The sequence below is a fragment of the Larus michahellis genome, chromosome 4 (genome assembly GCF_964199755.1).
Source record: "Larus michahellis chromosome 4, bLarMic1.1, whole genome shotgun sequence".
NCBI lineage: Eukaryota > Metazoa > Chordata > Aves > Charadriiformes > Laridae > Larus > Larus michahellis.
Genome location: NC_133899.1, coordinates 33,421,565 through 33,440,283, shown reverse-complemented (window position 1 = coordinate 33,440,283; position 18,719 = coordinate 33,421,565). Strand labels below are relative to the sequence as shown.

Genomic DNA, 18,719 nt, shown 5'->3' with positions numbered 1-18,719 from the left:
GGCACTGGTGCTCGTGGTCATTTTGCTATGTCCGATTGCCTGCTGCTCTAAACAACTGCTTACTTTGCCAGTAGCTGGAACTGGTCCTGCTCTTCATTTCCTCCCTGTTTGTTGCCTACCGGTTCAGGATGGCCCAGAGGTAGAAATGCAAGAACATTGCTAAGCCTATAGGAGCCTCATGTACCAGTAAAGTACGTGTAGCTTGAAAATATCTGGGTATGAATGGGTACAGAGGGAGTGCTTTTCCAGTTTAGTGAACCATTTGTAGTTTTAAGTGTCATGTTATGCAAGAACCTGTCATCACTTTTTGTGTCATAGGCTCTCCAGCAATGTTTTCCATGTGCAAGACTGATGCTCTCACACCCCTTTTCCGTCTTGTTTCATGGAAAACTGCATTAATTCTCCTTTGCCTTTGCAGGCTGTCAGCGTCCTGACACTGGCTCAAGACTTCATCCTTTCTATCCTAGGACAGAGAATAAACAATATGCAGCCAAACTTCAGCACAAAAGTAGAATAACTCTAAAAATGAGGTTTTCTGAAAAAGATCAATTGGTTAATTGGTTGGTCTAACCACTTGATTTTAAAACTTCCGTTACAAAGCACCCTCATGTGGCGGGGGAAGAAAGAAAGGAGACCCACCGATGGTCCCCCGATTCACGTGTTTAGTGTGATATGTGTTTTGTTGGGACTTTTTCAAACGTGCAAAAGACATGGCTACATTCCAGCAGTTGCCACGCAGGTATTCCCTGCTCCACTCGACTTCAGTCCTTCTCGTCAGCTGTCTTGTTTCTGGTGCCTCTTAACTCTTGAGTTGGGGTTTTGGCAGGCGTTCTGGCAGCAGAGCAGGGCAGGGTGCGGGTTCCTGGCGGAGCAGTGCCATCTGCTGAGAGCGGCAAGCACAGACCGGGAGCTGCTGCTGCGCTGTGGCGGGGCTCCAGGCGGCTCTGGAAGCGCTGCTGCTCGAAGGCTGATAAATACTCTTTGTTTCGTGTTTTCTTGAGGTTTGGGAATTAAGCTGCTCTGGTGTGGTTCTCGGGATTACCAGTATTTTTCAATCAAAAACTTCCCTCCTGTTGCTGCGAGTGAAATCTGCTCTGAGGAGCCACTAGGCTGTTGAAAAATAATCACCTGCTCTGTTCTTTGTCTCATACTGACAAATCAGCCCCATTTTAATTGAGATACATAATTTTCTCTTTCCAGTGAAATATATTAAAAAACTGAATTTAGAAAGTGGAGTCTTTCTGCTTGGTTAAAGGATTAATAAAGCACTCAGCTTTGGTCAGGGCAGTAAGAAAAATGCACTCAAGATCCAATGTGGTGAAGGAAATAAAAAAACAAATTCTCCAGTAAGACAAGGCATCGGATGAGTTGAGAGGAGACACAAGAGGAGGCAACACCGATCTCTCTGGCACACGTTTGCTGACTTTGTTCCTTACAATATAATCTTCATTCTGTAGGGAGGGACGAGGACGACTGTATTTCCAGCACTGTGCTTGCTGTGTTCTCAAGTCACAAAAGCTGTAAATGCTTCTGCTCTGTGTGGCCAACAGAGCTGATTCTTTCTTCTGCAACTTCTTGGATATTTTCATAGTTGTTTTGATGCTGTTTTACCTTTGATGAAAATATGGTTGTGTAGAATTTGATGTTTGCTTTAGAAACGAGTTGTTTGTCACTAAGCACAGTGTCCCTGGGAGCACCTGCATGTATGCTGCACTGGGGAGATGTGGGAACTGTTTGATGAAGTCTAGAAGCCAGGTCTGGTTTGTCCCCTCTCTCTTTGCCCGCCCCCATGCGTGAAGTCTCCCCTAAGTCCCGTTTGCTGCCCAGGGTGCTCAAAGCCCCACGAGAGGGCTTCCCCACCATCCAGAGCCACTCCGCTAACATGAGGAGGAGGAAAAGGAGGAGACTCAGTTAATCCTAGTTTGCGGCCCTGCAGTGGAGTGAAGGTTTGCCCGTGGCACCCGGTGTCCGTGGTGGACAGCATGGGGCTGCTACCTCTTTTTTTTTTTTGCTTCTCACGCTGTTTGTGGGGGCTTGGTAATGCAAACCTGTCACGGGAGAGAGCAGAACAGTCCCCAGAGCTTCTGCTTCTGCAGGAGCGCCTGTCACCACCCATCCCTGGCAGCCCGTGGGATCCAAACTAAAAAGGAGACTAAAACACAGCCCCTCAGCTGCTGCCAGGAGCTCTTTTTAATTTTTTTTTTTAACATCTGCCCCATAGGTCCAGTGAGGTGAGGTCCCCTGAGCATCTTCTCCCGGGCGGAGGCAGCGGCCGCTGGGCGGAGGGAGGTGGCAGCCACGCCGGGCTGGAGCGGGGACGCTCTCCAGGGTGCTGAACAGCCGCCCCGACCGCTGCGGCCCCTGCGGGCGCCGCGGGGTCCCCGTCCCCTGGCAGCACGGAAAGGGGACAAGGCTTTGTGCCCCCACCTCCCCCGACACTGCACAGCCTTGCGAGGGACTCGCACCGAGGGAGAAGGTGGTTCTCACCAGGCGGGCAGAGGTCGGAAAAAGTAATCCTTGCTCCCACCACCCCCTTTAAAAAACATACAGCCATTAAAAAGGAGGCAGTTTGGTGAGGTATTTTGGGTGTGTGTGTGGTTTTTTGTTTGTTTGGGGTTTTTTCACGCTCTTCCTATGGGCTACAACTGCTCAAATGCATCTGGGCAGAGGTCACTGAAATAGTATTAGAGCACGGATCCACAGTGCAATCAGGACACTAATATGTCTGAGCAGGCTGTTTCACAGAGGAGACAGTAGCCAGGGCTGAGCATAAGAAGTAACTAGACAAGCGAGTGAGGGTTAAACTGGCATGATTAGGGTGACAAGAAATTAAGCGGGAGAGACCATGGACTGCATACTGTCTCTCTTTATGACTTGCAAATTAGAATGGAAATTAAAAAGCTTGAACACAGAGATCCCCACGCCTCCCAGACACGGACAACTGAGCAAAAGATTGTCTGCAACTGTCTTTCATTAAGTGGTGTCAGGCTTTCCTTCCCCTGACCTTCACCAGTTGTTTACAGGAGGGCTTTCGATCTCCCCTTGGAGAGGGGACACGAAGAGCCAGAGCAAGCCGAGATGAGCTCTGAGCTGCCAAGCCCAGGTAGTGACAGGAGAGCCCTTGTATCAAGCTGTTTTACCCAGCCCTCCCCTACAAGGCAGGTCACGACCTGGAGCTGTGCTTAAGCCCCTGCTTTGCTCCAGACTTGTAAGACCCACTCTGTGGCCTGAATTGCCCCAAGTGCAGGCACGACATAGTCTTGGCGTGGCAGGGAGTCCTGTTACTGTGGTGGGAACTGAAATGGGGTCCTGCAGGCTGGGCTGGACCCCCCAGGACCACAGGGGTGGCAAGGAAGCACCAGTGAAGCAAGCAGAGGGCAGAGCCCTAGTGTTGCAGGAAAGAGGCACCCAAATGGCAGAGCTGGAAGGAGAACTGGCCACAGGCAGGACAGAGTTTGCCAGCCCGGCTCATCTCAGGGACAGGGAGGAAATCTGCCTTGGGGGGTGAATTTGGCCACTCTTCTCCATGTGTCCTTTCTGTCCCTTCTGGTACAGCCACATCGCACCGCAGAGCCGCCACGGAGCCAGCGTCTTCCCTCTTGCAGCTTTCGCCCTGACCGGGAGAGGGCTGGGTGCTTCTCTGGGTGTCACCCCAGAGCCCAGGGGTGTCTGAGTCAGCTGGTCCAGCCCTGCAGCTTCGCCCTGGCACCCCTAGGTCTCCAGGGTGGCCGCATTCCCATCTGCACGTGAACATGCAAGTTCGGGTTGGATGGGGCTCTGAGCAACCTGGTCTCGTTGAAGATGTCTCTGATCATTGCAGGGGACTAGATGACTTTTTAAGGTCCCTTCCAACCCAAACTATTCTATGATTGTATGCGTGGGACGGGGGGGGGGGCGGGACTGGGACACAGGGGAGGCTGTGTTTGCTTTTCACACTGGTTTCACCGATAGGATCATTATTTTTTCCACAGTCTGCAAGGGCTGAATTTTCCCTCGATGGTCTCAACTGCCCGCCCCGCAAATCAACTAAACCTAGCGTCGGCAACCGGGCCTGATCAAAATAAAGGAGAGGCCACACAGCAAACAAACAAACAAACCCCAAACAAACAGGCGCCCCCGCGGCTCCCAGCCCCCCCCCTCATCCCCCTCCTCTCGCAGCCCGGGGTGGGGAGCGCTCGGGAACGCCCCGAAACCTGCAGCGCCCCGCGGGGAAACCAGCTTCCCTCTACCCCGCCCCAGGGAGTGGGTCCGGACCCCCCCGAAGACCGCCCCCCCGTCCCCCCCCGGCTTCCCACCGCCGCTGCGTGCTGCCCCGTGGGCCGCCGGGGGCTCCCCGGGCGGGACGGGGCCGGGGGAAGCCGCCTCCCGGGGCGGCCGGGAGCGGGGGAAAGTGTCTCCGCGGGGTCCTGCCGAGCGGCGCCCCCGGGGCTTTCCCGTCCCCCCCTCCGAGGTTTGGGCTGCGCTTGGGCTGGCCTCGAGGCCGGCTTTGAAAAGGGACGTGCCTGCCCCCCCTGGCCGCGCTCCCAGCCCGCCCCGCCATCTCTCCCTTTAAAGAACCACTAATTTATCGTGTTTTCCTAATTATGTTTTATTTAGCTATTCATGAGCTATTTGGTCTTCCAGTGTCTAGGGCTATTCCTGCTCTGCTTTCCTTTCTCTCCCTCCCCCTCTTCCCTCGCTTTGATGTCCTTTTGCATACTATACAAACAAGATCAAAAGCTACTTTTACCACCTCCGCCCACCTCACGCAGTATTTGTTACGGGAGAAAGTGTGTTTCGGGTCGAAACGCTGCCTTGCTAGCGAGAGCTACTACCTAGCAGAAACCTGGGGGGGGGCGGGGGGGGGGGGCGGTATGGAACAGGGAGTGGGGGCACGACACCAGGTACATGAACTTTAAAGTGAGCCCTATTACCACGTTATTTAAAGGTCTGATCGTGTCAGGTATAATGCTGAAGAAAAATGTTATGTCGGACAAAATGCTTATATTTTCCTGCGGTATTAATGAGAAGCTTGCCCTGGGCTATTTCCCCATCTCAGAGGGCAGCAGATGCGGAAAGTCCTTGGGGAGTAGATCTTTGAAATTTCATCAGCATTCATGGGTGACCTAGCCTTTTCAAACACAATGATAGACATGATAAATCATCTTTACAATGAATTCTAATTATCCTTTATATGGCCGGGTTGCCTCTCGAAAAGCAGAAATCTAACACTTTTCCATATTGCTTCCAGATTTTGGTGAGGGTGTCAAAAGTCTTGTGCTGTCCTTCTTCCTTGCTGCAGACCGCATTGTGTGACATTAGCCCTAAACCCCTGAGTGTGCAGGAGTCAAACTACTCTATTAAGTTACATGCTTGCCTGTATTGAACTAAATTTAATTCCTTTCGTCTCTTACCCAATGAAATTATGTGGTGCGGTGTAAGATAGGATTAGAAGTATATCATTATAGCAATTAATACTATAATGCCTCCATGATTAGTGTGCTACATTGAATTTCATGGATTTTTGCTCACTGTTGCCTAGATTTCCCTTGGGTCCTCTAGCCCAAACCATTGTATTCTTAGTAAATTAAATGTGAAATCACAGCAATATACTTAATAAATCCACTATCACCTGTACAGTGTATTAATAAAGGAGTCCAGTGCAACCTGTACAGTATCACCTTGCAGCCTGGGATGCTCACACTGGGAAGGCCTTTTCCTGCGAGGAAATGGCAGCTGCCTGCTGTGTGCCTGCTCTCCTGCCCAACCTTCTCTCCGCTTGCAGAGCAGGTCCAGGGGAACCGGACTGTGGGAGCCCAGCACGACTCATCCCAATGCAGGGCACAGAGGGGGCAGGTGGAATTAGGCTTTTGGCTCGCAGAGGGAATGCCCCACTCCATGGTTACTTAGCGAAGGGAATGCATTGCGATGCAGTAACCCCCGACTCTGCCTGGGGACTTGGATGGAATCCCCTGCCCCTTGCTGGCTCCCCCGTGCCCAGGGAGGTTCAAGCCTCCCCCACCTCCCCTGGGGGAGGGAGGGGGTCTTTAAAGAGGAGTCTGTTTGAAGTGGCCCTGATGGAAATGGGGTTATTTCAGAGGTACAGTAATGGCTGTCTGGTTATCTGCAGCCAGGGCTGTGTGTCGAGGAGATAAGATATTTATTAAGAGACCCGTTTTAATGCTTGGGGATCGCTTTCAGAGGGCCCAAGAAAAATGGACTTTATCTAGTCTATTATTATGTACAGTCACCCTGTTGATGTTTTACTTTAGTTTAGACACGATGAATAAAAGCTAATAACTTTCCCTCCAGCTTGTTTATCGGCAAGACACCTGAGGGCAGTGGGGTGGGGAGATACTTGCTTTAATAGGGGTGATTGAAGAGAGACTTTCCAGGATTAGGGGTGAGGTTGGGGCTGCACAGGGACCCTCAGTGCCTGACATTCAGAGCATATTTTAGACCCAGACTTTCCTAGGATCCTTGCCAAGAGCCTGGGAAGAGGGGCAAACTGTAGTGGGGAAGGGAGACCTGGTGGGCTGGAGGTGGCCTGGGGACAGGGAAGAGCTAGGCTCTCCTTGGGGCCAGATCAACTGATGTGAGTGCTTAAACTTGGGTTAGGCTGAAGGTGTGGGGGATGCAGACAGAGGCCTCAGGCCGTCTACAAAGGAGGCAACAGGCCTCCTAGGCCGGGCTGTGTTTGCCTCTGCCCTTGGATGTTTCCAAGCCTCTTTCGCCAATGTGCATGGAAATGACATTATATTCTGGGTTCTGTTAATGGGCACTGTTCTACCTCATGCTGAGCACCTGGGCTGAGGGCCTGTGTGGGACATGCTTTACCTGTACAGCTAATGTTCATACCACCGTTTTGCTTGAATTGTTTCTCCTTTCACCCTCTTCTTCCTACCCCCTTGGTAGTATGTCACCTTCCAAGCACAGGGGTCTTCCAGGGCAGGGGAATGTCCCAGCTGTGCAGGGGAGCATGGTGGAAGACATGCAGAGTGGTGCACAGAGAGGCAGGAGGCTGGGATGGGGTTGGTGGGGAATGAGAGGATGAGTCTGTGTGAGGTGGTACAGGGCTGGGTCCCTGCAGACTCCATCCCCAGGTGTGTTCAGGGACCAGACGACATGTTGGCACATCTCTGGTGTGAGATGTCTGTATCAGGAAGGGACACAATAAACAGCCAAACAAATCCTTGCCCCTTTGCTGTAAGCATCTCACCATTCCCGTGGAGTACATATGCATGGAGTACTGCGTGCAGCTCTGAAGTCCTCAGCACAAGAAGGACATGGACCTGTTGGAACGGGTCCAGCAAACGGCCATGAAGATGATGAGAGGGCTGGAGCACCTCTGCTATGAGGACAGGCTGAGAGAGTTGGGGTTGTTCAGCCTGGAGAAGAGAAGGCTCTGGGGAGACCTTAGAGCGGCCTTCCAGTACCTAAAGGGGGCCTACAGGAAGGATTCTTTATCAGGGAATGTAGTGATAGGACGAGGGGTAATGGTTTCAAACTGAAATAGGGTAGATTTACATTGGATATTAGGAAGAAATTCTTTACTGTGAGGGTGGTGAGGCAGCGGAACAGGTTGCCCAGGGAGGCTGTGGATGCCCCATCCCTGGAAGTGTTCAAGTCCAAGCTGGATTGGGGCTTTGAGCAGCCTCATCTAGTGCGAGGTGTCCCTGCCCATGGCAGGGGGGTTGGAACTAGATGATCTTTAAGGTCCCTTCCAACCCAAACCATTCTATGACTCTATTTTGTGATTCCCTTCCTCCTCTCCTCCATCCCAGCACCTTGCCTGTGACAACTGTATTCCACCTCCTGTATTCCAACTCCATCGTACAGAGTCACCCATTAACCCACCTCCCTCATCTAACACACAGGCTCATCACTAGCTGGAAGCCCAGAAGGGGCAACCTAGTAAATACAGAGTATAGAGAAGCTATGGTGTCCTTTGTGGCCATAGAAACTTAAGACCTCTCCTCTCCTCTCCTCTCCTCTCCTCTCCTCTCCTCTCCTCTCCTCTCCTCTCCTCTCCTCTCCTCTCCTCTCCTCTCCTCTCCTCTCCTCTCCTCTCCTCTCCTCTCCTCTCCTTCCCTCTTTTCCTTCCTTCCTTCCTTCCTTCCTTCCTTCCTTCCTTCCTTCCTTCCTTCCTTCCTTCCTTCCTTCCTTCCTTCCTTCCTTCCTTCCTTCCTTCCTCCCTCCCTCCCTGCCTCCCTCATCCTTCCCCTTCCCCATCTCCACCCCTCCTTTCCTCCCCACCGCCCCCCCGCTCCCCGCAGCACCTACGGCCACGCCGCTCCCCCGCGACGTGCCGTCCCCCGGCCGAGCCCGGGCTGCGGGGTGGGACCTCAGCCCCGCCCAGGACGCGGTCGCGGGTGGGAAGAGCGGGACGGGCCGCGGCTGCCCCCGCAGCAGCGCCCGGTGTCCGGCCGGCGCGGAGCCCGCGGGGGGACGCGCTCCCCCGCGGAGCCCGGCTAAACAGATTATTCAACTCACTTTCACTGCAGGCGTTATGAAGCGGGATAATGCTTTTGTCAGGGTGTGAATGATTTGTTTAGCGGGAAAGTACACGGGAAAGGATTAACGCTCTGCCCACAGCCGGCTCCCCCGCTCTGCCGGGGAGCCCGATCCATCCCGCCCGCCCCGACGGGACGGGCCGCGCCCCGGCGGAGACCCCCGATGCGGGAGCCCTGCCCCGGCCCGCAGGCTGGGACACGCGTGGGGACATGCGTACGTGGGGGTGCGGGGGGCAGCAGCGCCGCGGCGGAGGGGGCGGCCGGAGAGGCAGCCTGCAGGGAGGGCTGCCCTCTCCCCGGGGCAGCCCTGAGGGACCTGTTTCTCGGCCCCCTCGATGAGGAGGGGCTCGCTCCCTCCCCACCGTCCTCACCGGCTGCAAATAAAATTAAGCAGGGGGGGAAAGAGGGGGAAGCTTTTCAGAGGAGTGAAAGAACGGATCCCTTCCTGAAAGAGCTTCACTTCTGCTCCCTCAGGCTTTCCTTTTTTTTTTTTCCTTCCCTTTTTCTTTTCTGTTTTCCTTCCTCTTTATTTCTGTGCTTGTCTTTTTCCCCTCTTAAACGGACTTCACTGGCAGCTTTTCCCTCCTTGCGCTCACCCCGGAGGAGGAGGAGAAGGAGGAGGGAAAAAAATAACAACCACCCCACCAACACAGCCACTAAACCCACCCAGCAGTGGATGGGGGGAGGCAGGAGGCTCGCAGTGCGGGCTCCTGGCCAGCGGGCGGTGGGAGCCCCCTCGCTCGGCGAACTGATGGCCGGCGGCGGGGGAGCAGGGCGCTGCCGGCCCCCCGCACCCAGCGCAGCGGCCGCCCCGGCCCCGGCGCCGGCGGGGCGCTGAGCGGGGCCCGCACACCCGCGCTCGCTCGTCAGGCAAGGTGCGCTGGAGGGGGGATAAAACGGGAGGGAGAGCGGCGGGGAGAGGCAGAGAGAGGCAGGGAGGCTGGTGGGTCTGCCCGGCTGCTGGCTACCTCGCCCCGGCAGCGCGCATCCTGGCAGATGAAGGAGTAACTCACCCGCGTCTGGCTTTTTTTCTTTTTTTTTTCCTTCTTTTTTTAAAGGGGTGGGAGGTGTTTGCTATTTTATCCTTTTTCTTTCTTTCTTTTTTTTTTTTCTTCTTTTAATTTTTTTTCCTCTGTGTGTGTGTGTGTGTATACAAATACATCGCCTCCGCTCAGGGAGCCGGATATTTCCAACCCCAAACTATGGCTTTTCAAAAATCGCCCGATGCCTCCAACGCCACGAGGAAAAACCCCAGCCTGCTGGAGATAGGAGCCTTGTGCTTGGACTCGGAGATCATCTTCGGCTTCACCAGCCACCTCCTGCGGAGGAAAGCCAAGGTAAGGAGACCTTACCCCGGCCCCGGCGGGATGGGGGAGGCCGGGGGTGTGGGGTGGGGTCCGGCTGCCTGCCCGGTCCCGGGCCGGCTCACGGGAAGGGGATGGAGAAGTTGGCGGTGGGAAGTTGGCGGCGCGGTGCCGGGGCGCGTTTCAGCACCACGAACAGTCCTGGCGGCTCCGCGGAGCGGCGCGGAACAGCGCGGAGCGGCGCGGGGAGGGAGGGACGACGGACCGCGCTGCCCGGCCGGCTCCCGGGGCGACCCCAACTTCAAATGGGGAGTGGGGGCATCGCGTCCCGGTATTTCCAGGAGGTTTATTTTTTTTTTTTACTTCATAAGAAAAGGCGGGGGCTCAGCCCAGCAGCGCGGCTCAGCCCCAGCGCCGGACGGGGAGCACGCCCCGGTAACCCCCCGCCCCGTCCAGCCTGAGACTTGGAGCCGAGGGAGGGTTTTGCAGCCGTTATTCGGACGCATGAAATTTCGGAGCAAGTGTCCGGAGACCTGCAGGGCCCCGGGCAGGCGAGAGAAGGGGGCCGGGGCACAACGACCGAGTGCATGTGTCTGTGCCAGCCCCGCTTCCCCTTCCGGACCCCGGGAGGGGCACACGGCAGCTCCCGGGCAACAGCCCCCCTCCCCTTCCGTCTCTCCTCTTCCCCTCCCCACCCAAACTTTTCTCGGGCTCCAGGCGAACAGTCCGGGCAGGCGGGGGCAGTGGCCGCAGTGCCCCGAGGGGCTCTGCCCGCGGTGCGGGGGCGTCTCAGGGCTGTGCCAGGGGGGCACACGCCCCCCTCCCCCGCCCCGGGGCATGCACCCTTTTTGGGAACACACACACACACACGCACACACACACTCTTCAGACATGTGCTGGTGAAAGCCAGGGAAGTTTAAGCCGTGAAACGTGCCTCTTGGCGGAGTGGACACACCCCCCCCCCAATAGGTTTTTCCCCCCTCTTTGTGCTTGGCGCTGCTCACATCCCCGCAGACCCCGCCCCACAGTCCAGTGCCACCAGCACCCACCCCCGCTGGGTGGCGGGGAAGGAGACAGACAAGGAGCCGCGTTTGCCATCGCCGGGGGAAGCCACCGCCGCCGCCTCCCCCGCCGGGTGCCGGCTCCGTCCCGAGTGCGACCGGGGGCTCACGAGTGCAGCCCCGCGGCGGCGCCGGCAGGTGGCGCTCTGGTCACAGGGACGGCGCCGGGGCCGCTCCGCGGCGCCCGGGCACGTCCCGGCCCGGCCCCTGCCCACCGCCGCGGGGGCAACGGGACCGGGCAGCCCGGGGGGGGGGGGTGGGGGTGGGTGTCATGACAGACAGCGGCGCGTATCGCTTTCTCTGGAGGGTGGGGGTGGGGAACCTACAAAAAAAAATAAAAAAAAGAAAAGTGCTAAATATACAAGCAGGAGCGGCAGCCAAGTAGACAATTAGCTGCGAACGTTAATTTCTCCATCTGTCAGGTCAATTTTCGCATGTAGGAACATCCCATCGCGCCCGCCGAGCGGCTGGGGAGCCGGCCCCGGGGGAAGCTGTGCCCCGCGGCACCGCGCATCTGCCCGCGGAGGGGGAGAGCACCGCACTCCCACTCCGCGCCCGAGAGCACCAGCGGCGGCGGTGGAGGAGGGGGGAGCAGGCCCGAGCCCCGTTTGCAGCTGCCCGCACCCCCAGCGCCCGCGGCAGGGGCCGCCGCAGCGGTACCGGCACCCTCAGCCCGGCCCTTTTTTCCCCGCTCAGGAGGAAATTGGGTGTTGAAGTGTGAAGGCGGCAACTGCGGGAGTGCCCACGCTTTAGTCACACCCGTTTGGGACTATCCCGTAGGGTCACTATAAAATGGCATCTCCCCCCACCCCCCTCCCAAACCCGAACCCCAGCCCGCCCTGGCCGAGCCTCCCCCCCCCCGGCTTACCCCACCCCACCCGCCCCCGCCCAGCCCCTCCTCCCCTGCCCTCCGAGCACTTTTCCAGCTTTTTTTTTCCGACGTGCTCCCGTGCTCCGGGTCCTTCTCCGTGCCGCCGTGGGGAGCTCACTCCGCCTCCGTCTCCCAACCCAAACTTCACTCCCTCCTCAACATGGGAGGCAACATCACCTAGCGCGGCAGCCCGGACGGCGGGGAACGGGCGCGATCACTGTTGGCACCCCCCCGACCCCCGCCCCGCCATGGGCGCCGCGGGCCGGCCGCGCCGCCGGGCACCGCGCCGCCCGCACTAGCGGAGCGGGGCGCGGGGTAGAGGCGCATCCCCCGCTGTCATGATCGCGGCCGCCAGCAGGAAGGGTCTGGGACCTGAGCCCCGGGCGCCGGGGGTAAGTTGTTACAACACTCCTCCCCGCGTTTGGGCTGCCTTTTTTTTTTTTTTTCTCCTTTTTCTTTTTTTTCCCCCGTCTTTTTTTCCCCGCGAGGGGGGTGGGAGCCGCGTTGCCTCCGCGATCCGCGGCGCTGAGCTCTGCTCTCTCCGCAGGTGGCGGAGGGGAGCGCGGCGCGGGAGCTCTCCCCGCGGAAGAGGCCTCCGACCGCCGCCGAGGAGGAGCGCTGCGCCAGCCGCCCGCCGCCCGAGGGAGCCGGGGCCGCCGCGGGGACCGAGCCGCGGCCGCTGGAGCGGGCGGCGGCCGGGGGCTGGTGCCGGAGCTGCCAGGCCCAGCTGGCCGAGCTGAGGAGGCAAGCGGCGAGGCTGGCCGCCGGCGGCTGCCCGCCCAACGCCCCGCCGGTAAGTTCGCCCACGCCGCCCGTACAGCGCCGAGCACCGCCGGGCGGTAGCGGGAGGCGGCGGGGAGAGGGGTGGGTGGGTGGGGATGGGGGGTGCGGGGGCCGCGGGAGCGGGGTCAGGTGTGCATCCCGTCGGATCTGGGAGGAGAGCGTGACGGCAAAGCCGGTGATTTCCAAGCCGGGAGGGCTCTTCAAAAGTTCCAGGATTTCCCGTCCCGGGCGTTATCAAAAAGCGAAACTGTGCGGCTGGACGCTCCCCCTCTGCTACAGTCACCGCCTGCCAGAAACTGTTACGAAAAGATAGTGACTCTGTGGGGAGGAGCGGCGGGAGGCTGCGCGGGTGCCGTCCGGGACGCCGCTGGGTGCAGCCCGGCACCCGGGTACCGAGCGAGCTCCTCATCCCGCTCCCGCTGGCCCCTGACAGCCCGGCTGGGTGACGCCGTTTCGGGGCTGCCGGCTGCGTGCTGCGGCTGGGCTTCGCAGCCCCTTCGTCCTTCCTACGAGAAGCTGCTGGTAGCAGCGGGTCAGCTCCTCCTTCCGAGGAGCCCGTAAAGTGCAGCTTGGGAAGCACACACGCGTGTTTGTGGCGCTGGAGGAAAAGTTTGAGCGGGATGGTTTTGCTGGGATTTGGCTGTCTGGGTGCTTGAGTTGTCCCTCCCTGGCTGATGGGCTCATTCCTGTCCTTAGCGTCACTGGGGCAAGCCGGGGCTGTGGCATTTTCCTCCAGTTTATGCCTCACGGTGGCCCTTCGTATCTAGTAGTGAATGGAGAAAGTGCATGAGCACGCCAGAGGTTTCCTTTCACACATGCGCAGCTTTATTTGCGTGCATCGTAGTTGCCTGCACAGTTTTTCTTTCCGTGTTTGTTTCTGTATATCAGAGGTATTTATTGTTGTCCCTTTTCCTTTAGTGAGGGCACGCAAAACAAAACTTTTAAGAGGTGATACAGGTGAAAAAATACCGGGTCTTGATACAGAGTCTTGCCTAGGCACCTGAAGAGATCTAAGGATTAGCTGACAGGGCAAATTGCAACAGAAGACCCTGAGATTCAGTTTCAAGGCACACAAAACGTGTGTTGGGTTTTTGATAACATTTGGAAGTAACGTATTGTTTTCTAAACAATGCTTATCTGGATGTTTGCAAGAATAGGGGGGAGGGTCTGAAGAGGAAGCCAAACCCTACTGACCTTCATTTTCATTCAAAGAGTTCCTGTATGATCTACAGAATTCCCATTGAATCTAAATATAGTTTTGTTTGGAAGTGCATTGTGGAGCAGTGTCCGAATGCACAGTGAGGTTTGTATTTTCAGGCCAGATCCAAAGCCCTTTGAAATCAACAGGAGTCTCTCTATTGACTTGCTGGGTTTGGAGCGGGCTCTTATTTCAGCAGTGTAAAAGGTCACGTATCTTATCTCATTGAATTCAGGACTGCTGGACCTTTTGTTTTCTGGATTGCTGCGGACGATGGAAAGAAGTTTAATTTCCCCTTGTGAAGTGGATGCGATAGGCAGCTTGAGCGAGGAGCACATAAACCCCTGTTCCTGTTGTTGGGGTGGGCCTCAGCCCTAAAGAATAGTGTCCTATCTGGGAGCGGATCTCTGTCATGGGGAAAAAAAAAAAAAAAGCCACCATTTCAGGAGAGTCAGGGGGCCTTGGCCAGGTGTTCAGGTGAGGAGACCTGTGAGCAAAGGCCTGTTTGTGTGGTCTCGTTCCTGCAAGTCTCGGGGGACTTCCTTGATAAGCACTCGATGATGGGTAAATTAATCCCTCTATTCTGCAGGGTTTCAAAGCACGCCTAGGAACGTAATAAAATAGTAGTCATCACAGTGTCAGAACCTCGACAGACCTGATCACAGAGTAACAGATACCTGGAGATCACTTACTGAGTAGCATACAGTAGTGTTAGATGTTTAATATTTTTTTTAAAAATACATTTTCTAGCCTAAGTCTAGCCTAATTGCAAGCTCAAACCCCCACTAATCCTGGTGTAGTGAGCAGCTCCTCAGGAAGGAAGATGCAATAAACACTCCTACTTACTGCCTTCGGAGTGTGAAGTAGGTAAGCGGGAGATAACAGTCAGGGGTTCGGCGACTCAGCTGCCGTGAATTGGCCTTGCGGTGGGAATCTGATGCAATACGCTGGCAGGTTGAGCACTGTGTAATAATGTTTGTGCCAGAAAGGCAGCTTGCTTGCTTCCCCCCCGCCCCCCATTCCTTTCTTGTTTAATTGTATAACAAGACATCTGAAAAAGCAGCTCCTCTCCGTAAGAGGAGCCCATACAATAAAAGTCCAAAGAGTTTCTCACAAGCTCTTCTAACGTCCTGTCAAACTAAGCGACTACTGGATGAGTAAACACCAGAAGGCTACCGCTCGGAGCATGCTGCTCTCAAAGGATTTACCTCCTTTGCCATAATAATTGAGGGATCTTTCAGCACAGATTCAGAAAGATTTCCACACCTGGTTGAAAACCCTTTGGAAAGGTGGGTGGGTGCCTCGGAGATGAAAGAAGGGCTAGTTTCCTGCTGTTGATATCTTTCCTGATGAAAGAGAGGAGGTGTATTCTCATGCGTGGGGCAGCTGAGGAGGGATTGAATTCACATTAGAATAAAAAGCCAACCTACTGTTTGCAGTCTGCAAGGGATAACAAATCTAATTGCTTGAGAGGGCTATGATTCATCCAGTTTATGTGTTGCTGTCCTTTCAATTAGACGTATTTAAAATATATAAATAATATAAAGTTTCGGTGCTCAGATGATGTGCATTGATTACAGAATACTGTTAGTTGTTTGTGTCTCTTTAAAGTCCTCCAAATCTCTGTGGACAGCTGATAAAAAGATACACCTCTTTGCTTGTGTTAAAACTCTTTAAGAACAAGATTTACTGCACCCCACGCTGTCGATTCCCTTCTTCTTGCTGCTGCTGCCTTTACAGTTTGCTGCCACAGTGAGACCTGTGTGTGAATCAAAGTGTGATTTTTTTTTTTTTTTTTTCTCTCTCCTTTTCTTTCCATCAGGCAAGGAAGGAAACGAGCAAAGTTTAATCTGAAATTATTGCAGGTTAGCATTTTGCTATTGCAGTATCAGCATCAACTGCCGGGTCATGTACTGAACTAGTGGAGGATGAAAAAATAAAAAAAAGTGCCTTCGTTTATCCCTAATTAAAAGTTTTGTATGTGCCTTGCAGGCTGTGTTCCTGGGGAGCTGGTAATGGGATACAGGAATCTCCTACCTCCAGGGTTCTGGCCGGAGTGGAGAGCAGGTTGTTGTGCCTGGAAGTTGTTGCTGTTGGCAGCTGTGGGGCAAGCCACGGGAAATGAGTTGGTGGTCTCTGTCTCACTCCCACTTGGCAAATAGCCCTGTCACAAAACCACCACCACAATTACCGCTAATTGGCATCACTGTTGGCAGTTTCACAGGAGAGGCTGAGGACTGAATGGGGATGTAGATTAAATTAGTAATAATAATACTTAGCACCTAAAATCTTCACAGGGCTTCACAAATGCTAATTAATTAATTGGGGTGATGCTACCATTCGGTAAACCCGAACAGTGCTGTCATTTCTAAAGCGGTGTATGTCGGAGCGAGGTTTGCGTCTCCGAAAGGAAGGGGAGAGGCTGTGACTGTCCAAGGTGAGAGATGTGCTCCCAAGTGAGAGATGTGCTCCTGCAGCCGCATCGCTGTCAGTAAACTCTGCGCTCCCTCTAGCACAGGCAACAGCCTTAAGGCTGTACAGCTCCTGTAAAATGGTTTTAGCTAATCCCTTATGAGCAGAGGAAGCAAGCTCTCTTGGTATGAGGAACACGCGCGCTGATACAACTACATCCACAGAAGGGTTTTATACTGGTATAAATATTTTGGTCATAGAAAAGTAATAGTCGTATCCAGTTATACTGGAATAAAAGAATTTTTTTATCAGCACTGAAAGGAGGCCAAGATCAGGGGAAGTTCGCTTTGGAAGTGATTAGCATTGAGGATTGGGTTTCTCCCAGCCTAGGGATTCAGACACCCCATTTCACCTGTCCCCATCCCTACTCACCCTGACCCCCCCGGTCTGAGCAGTTGATACGGTACCCACTGCCAGTGCAGGCGGGGGCAGCGTTAAGGGGGACAGAAACACACATATTGTATCATAGTTTGAGTTCAGCCAAGTTCTTGCTGTCTTAGTTTTTGAGAGATTATTTTCTTCCCTATTTTTTTTTTTTATCCCCATGTTGCATTATCCACACCGAGTGTTACATGAGGCACACCACTGAACAGCTTCCTGGGGGTTTGAGGGACAAAGGAGCAAGTGTGGGCTCTTTACTGCGGGTGGGATCGACAAAGCTTTTTCTCTGATACCTAAAAAACCCCACTGAGTATTGTCTGTGTTCCCAGTTGACTGGGTAAGCTGTGGTTGGGTACAAAGAGGCACGCTGCCAGCCCTGGTCTGCAGAGAGTCTTGGTGACCAGGACAGGTTGTGCTTTTGGTTGTTAACAAACCATGAATCATTTGAGAAAGCTAAGCAAGTCCTAGCCTGCCGTGTCCTTGGCAGGGCTCTATGGAGAAGAGCCTCCTGTGGGAGGAAGTCTGTCTTTTTCCTTAAAAGGGGGAGGATAGCAGTGGCTGTAGACACACTGTTTGCACCGATGTGTCTCAGCTGTGCCAATGCCAGGCAGCGCTGCTGGATTGAACTCCCACCACACCTGCTGCTGATCAAAGCGACGGTCTCTTGGTACACCTGTATGTGCTGCTGATTGCATCACCTGAAGGGGAGATAGAGAACAAAGTTTGGGGAAGAGCATGCTCTTTCCTGTGGGTTTCTACTGTATGCTAAATAATCCCCACATGTTTCCGTGAGTAGCAGAACTAAGGAAGGATGGTTTGGTGGGATGGATGCTTTGCTCACCTCCTTTGCTCTCCCTGTCCCTCTGTGTTAATCCCAGCTGTTTCCTCCTTGTCCCGGATGACTTGATAAGAGGCAGCGCCTTCTCTGCATCGGCTGGAGCTGCACACATACTATTTGGTTGACAGTAAACTAGTACTCCCCAGCCATCTGGCTTCTGTCAAACAATTAATAACAAGTGGGTCCTGCCCAGCTTCTCCCACTGCCAGTTTGTGGAAGTTGTAGGAACTTGCTCTGAGCCTTTTGCCTCAATTTCAGACCATTTGACAGGTTCAAAAGCTGTTTAGAAGAGCTGGCGGCAAAGGAGGATGGAGAGAAGGGCAATATAGCAGTTCTCATTGCTTTGGAAAACCAGGCTAAGAGGACAAGCATGGGATTGAGGACTGTGGGCTTGATGCATGATGGCCAGCTACGCTTTCGTATTCCCACCTTGGCCACTCTGACAGCATGGTATCAGCAGGGCTAGTAGCAAGCATGATCCCTGGCTGCTGGTACCTGTCTCCTCACTGTTGGGCGCTTTGGGAGCCTGCGCTGCACACGGAGGAGCCTGGGAGAGGGCTCTGTGTCCTTAGTGTTCGCCTGCAGGCTCACGCTTCCCTGACAGAACAAGGCTTTGGAGCACGTGGGGACTTCTCTCAACACCTGAGGTGCGCATGGAATAGGCCTAAGCTTTTAGAAGCAACCCCTGACTTTTTGTGGTGGTTTTCTTCCCGTGCCTATTGTTTTCTATTAATGCGTCGGCCCTTTCTACTGAGTGTCACGGTGACCTGGAATTTGAGAGTCCCGGTGATGGTTTAGAAACCCTGTGCTGCGTCTTGGCTAAGTTTGGGCTCCTCTGTTACTGAGGGGCCGCTTTTCATTTCATGGGGGGCCTTTCTGCAACTGGGTTGACATGGATAAGGGGAATTGAGTGGGAGAACTGTCTTCTACAGATTTGCCTCTAGAGGAATTCAATTTTCAGGGCTCTTTACAAGCACTAAATGCACCTTAAAAAGTTCTATATTTAATGTTTCCAAAATGGGTAAGTGGAAAAGTAATGTCATAGTTAATAAATATGAAACTACGGGGCATTTTTTTGTTTTTTGGAGATGCACTTTTAATGTGTAATTTTGCGAGAGAGACTCCTGCAGAGACTTGGCTGTGGAGCGCTTCAGGCTATGAGCTCAGATGTGGGTTTCAGGTACGTGTGCAGTCTAATAATGGGGTTAGTGACAACACTGTGTCAAATGTGTTGACGTGAGCACTTCCCTTGTTCCAGTCACTGCAGTAGTCCCCGTGCTATATGATAGGCCGTGGAAACTAATTGTAATGAGTTTGCT

The 18,719-nt window shown here is 54.5% G+C and overlaps 1 protein-coding gene across 2 annotated transcripts in view; it reads left to right on the top strand.

Annotated features, from left to right (window-relative positions):
- Window positions 1-8,574: 8,574 nt before the first annotated feature.
- KIF26A (kinesin family member 26A) overlaps window positions 8,575-18,719 on the top strand; it is a 105,111-nt gene continuing 94,966 nt past the window's right edge. The window contains exons 1-2 of one of the 2 annotated variants that reach the window (XM_074583848.1): window positions 8,575-9,829; window positions 12,276-12,521. In XM_074583848.1, the coding sequence (XP_074439949.1) occupies window positions 9,695-9,829; window positions 12,276-12,521 (381 nt within the window). In that variant the 5' untranslated portion in view covers window positions 8,575-9,694. Of the gene's footprint in view, window positions 9,830-11,835; window positions 12,121-12,275; window positions 12,522-18,719 lie in introns of those variants that run through there. The other variant, XM_074583847.1, reaches the window with a different exon arrangement.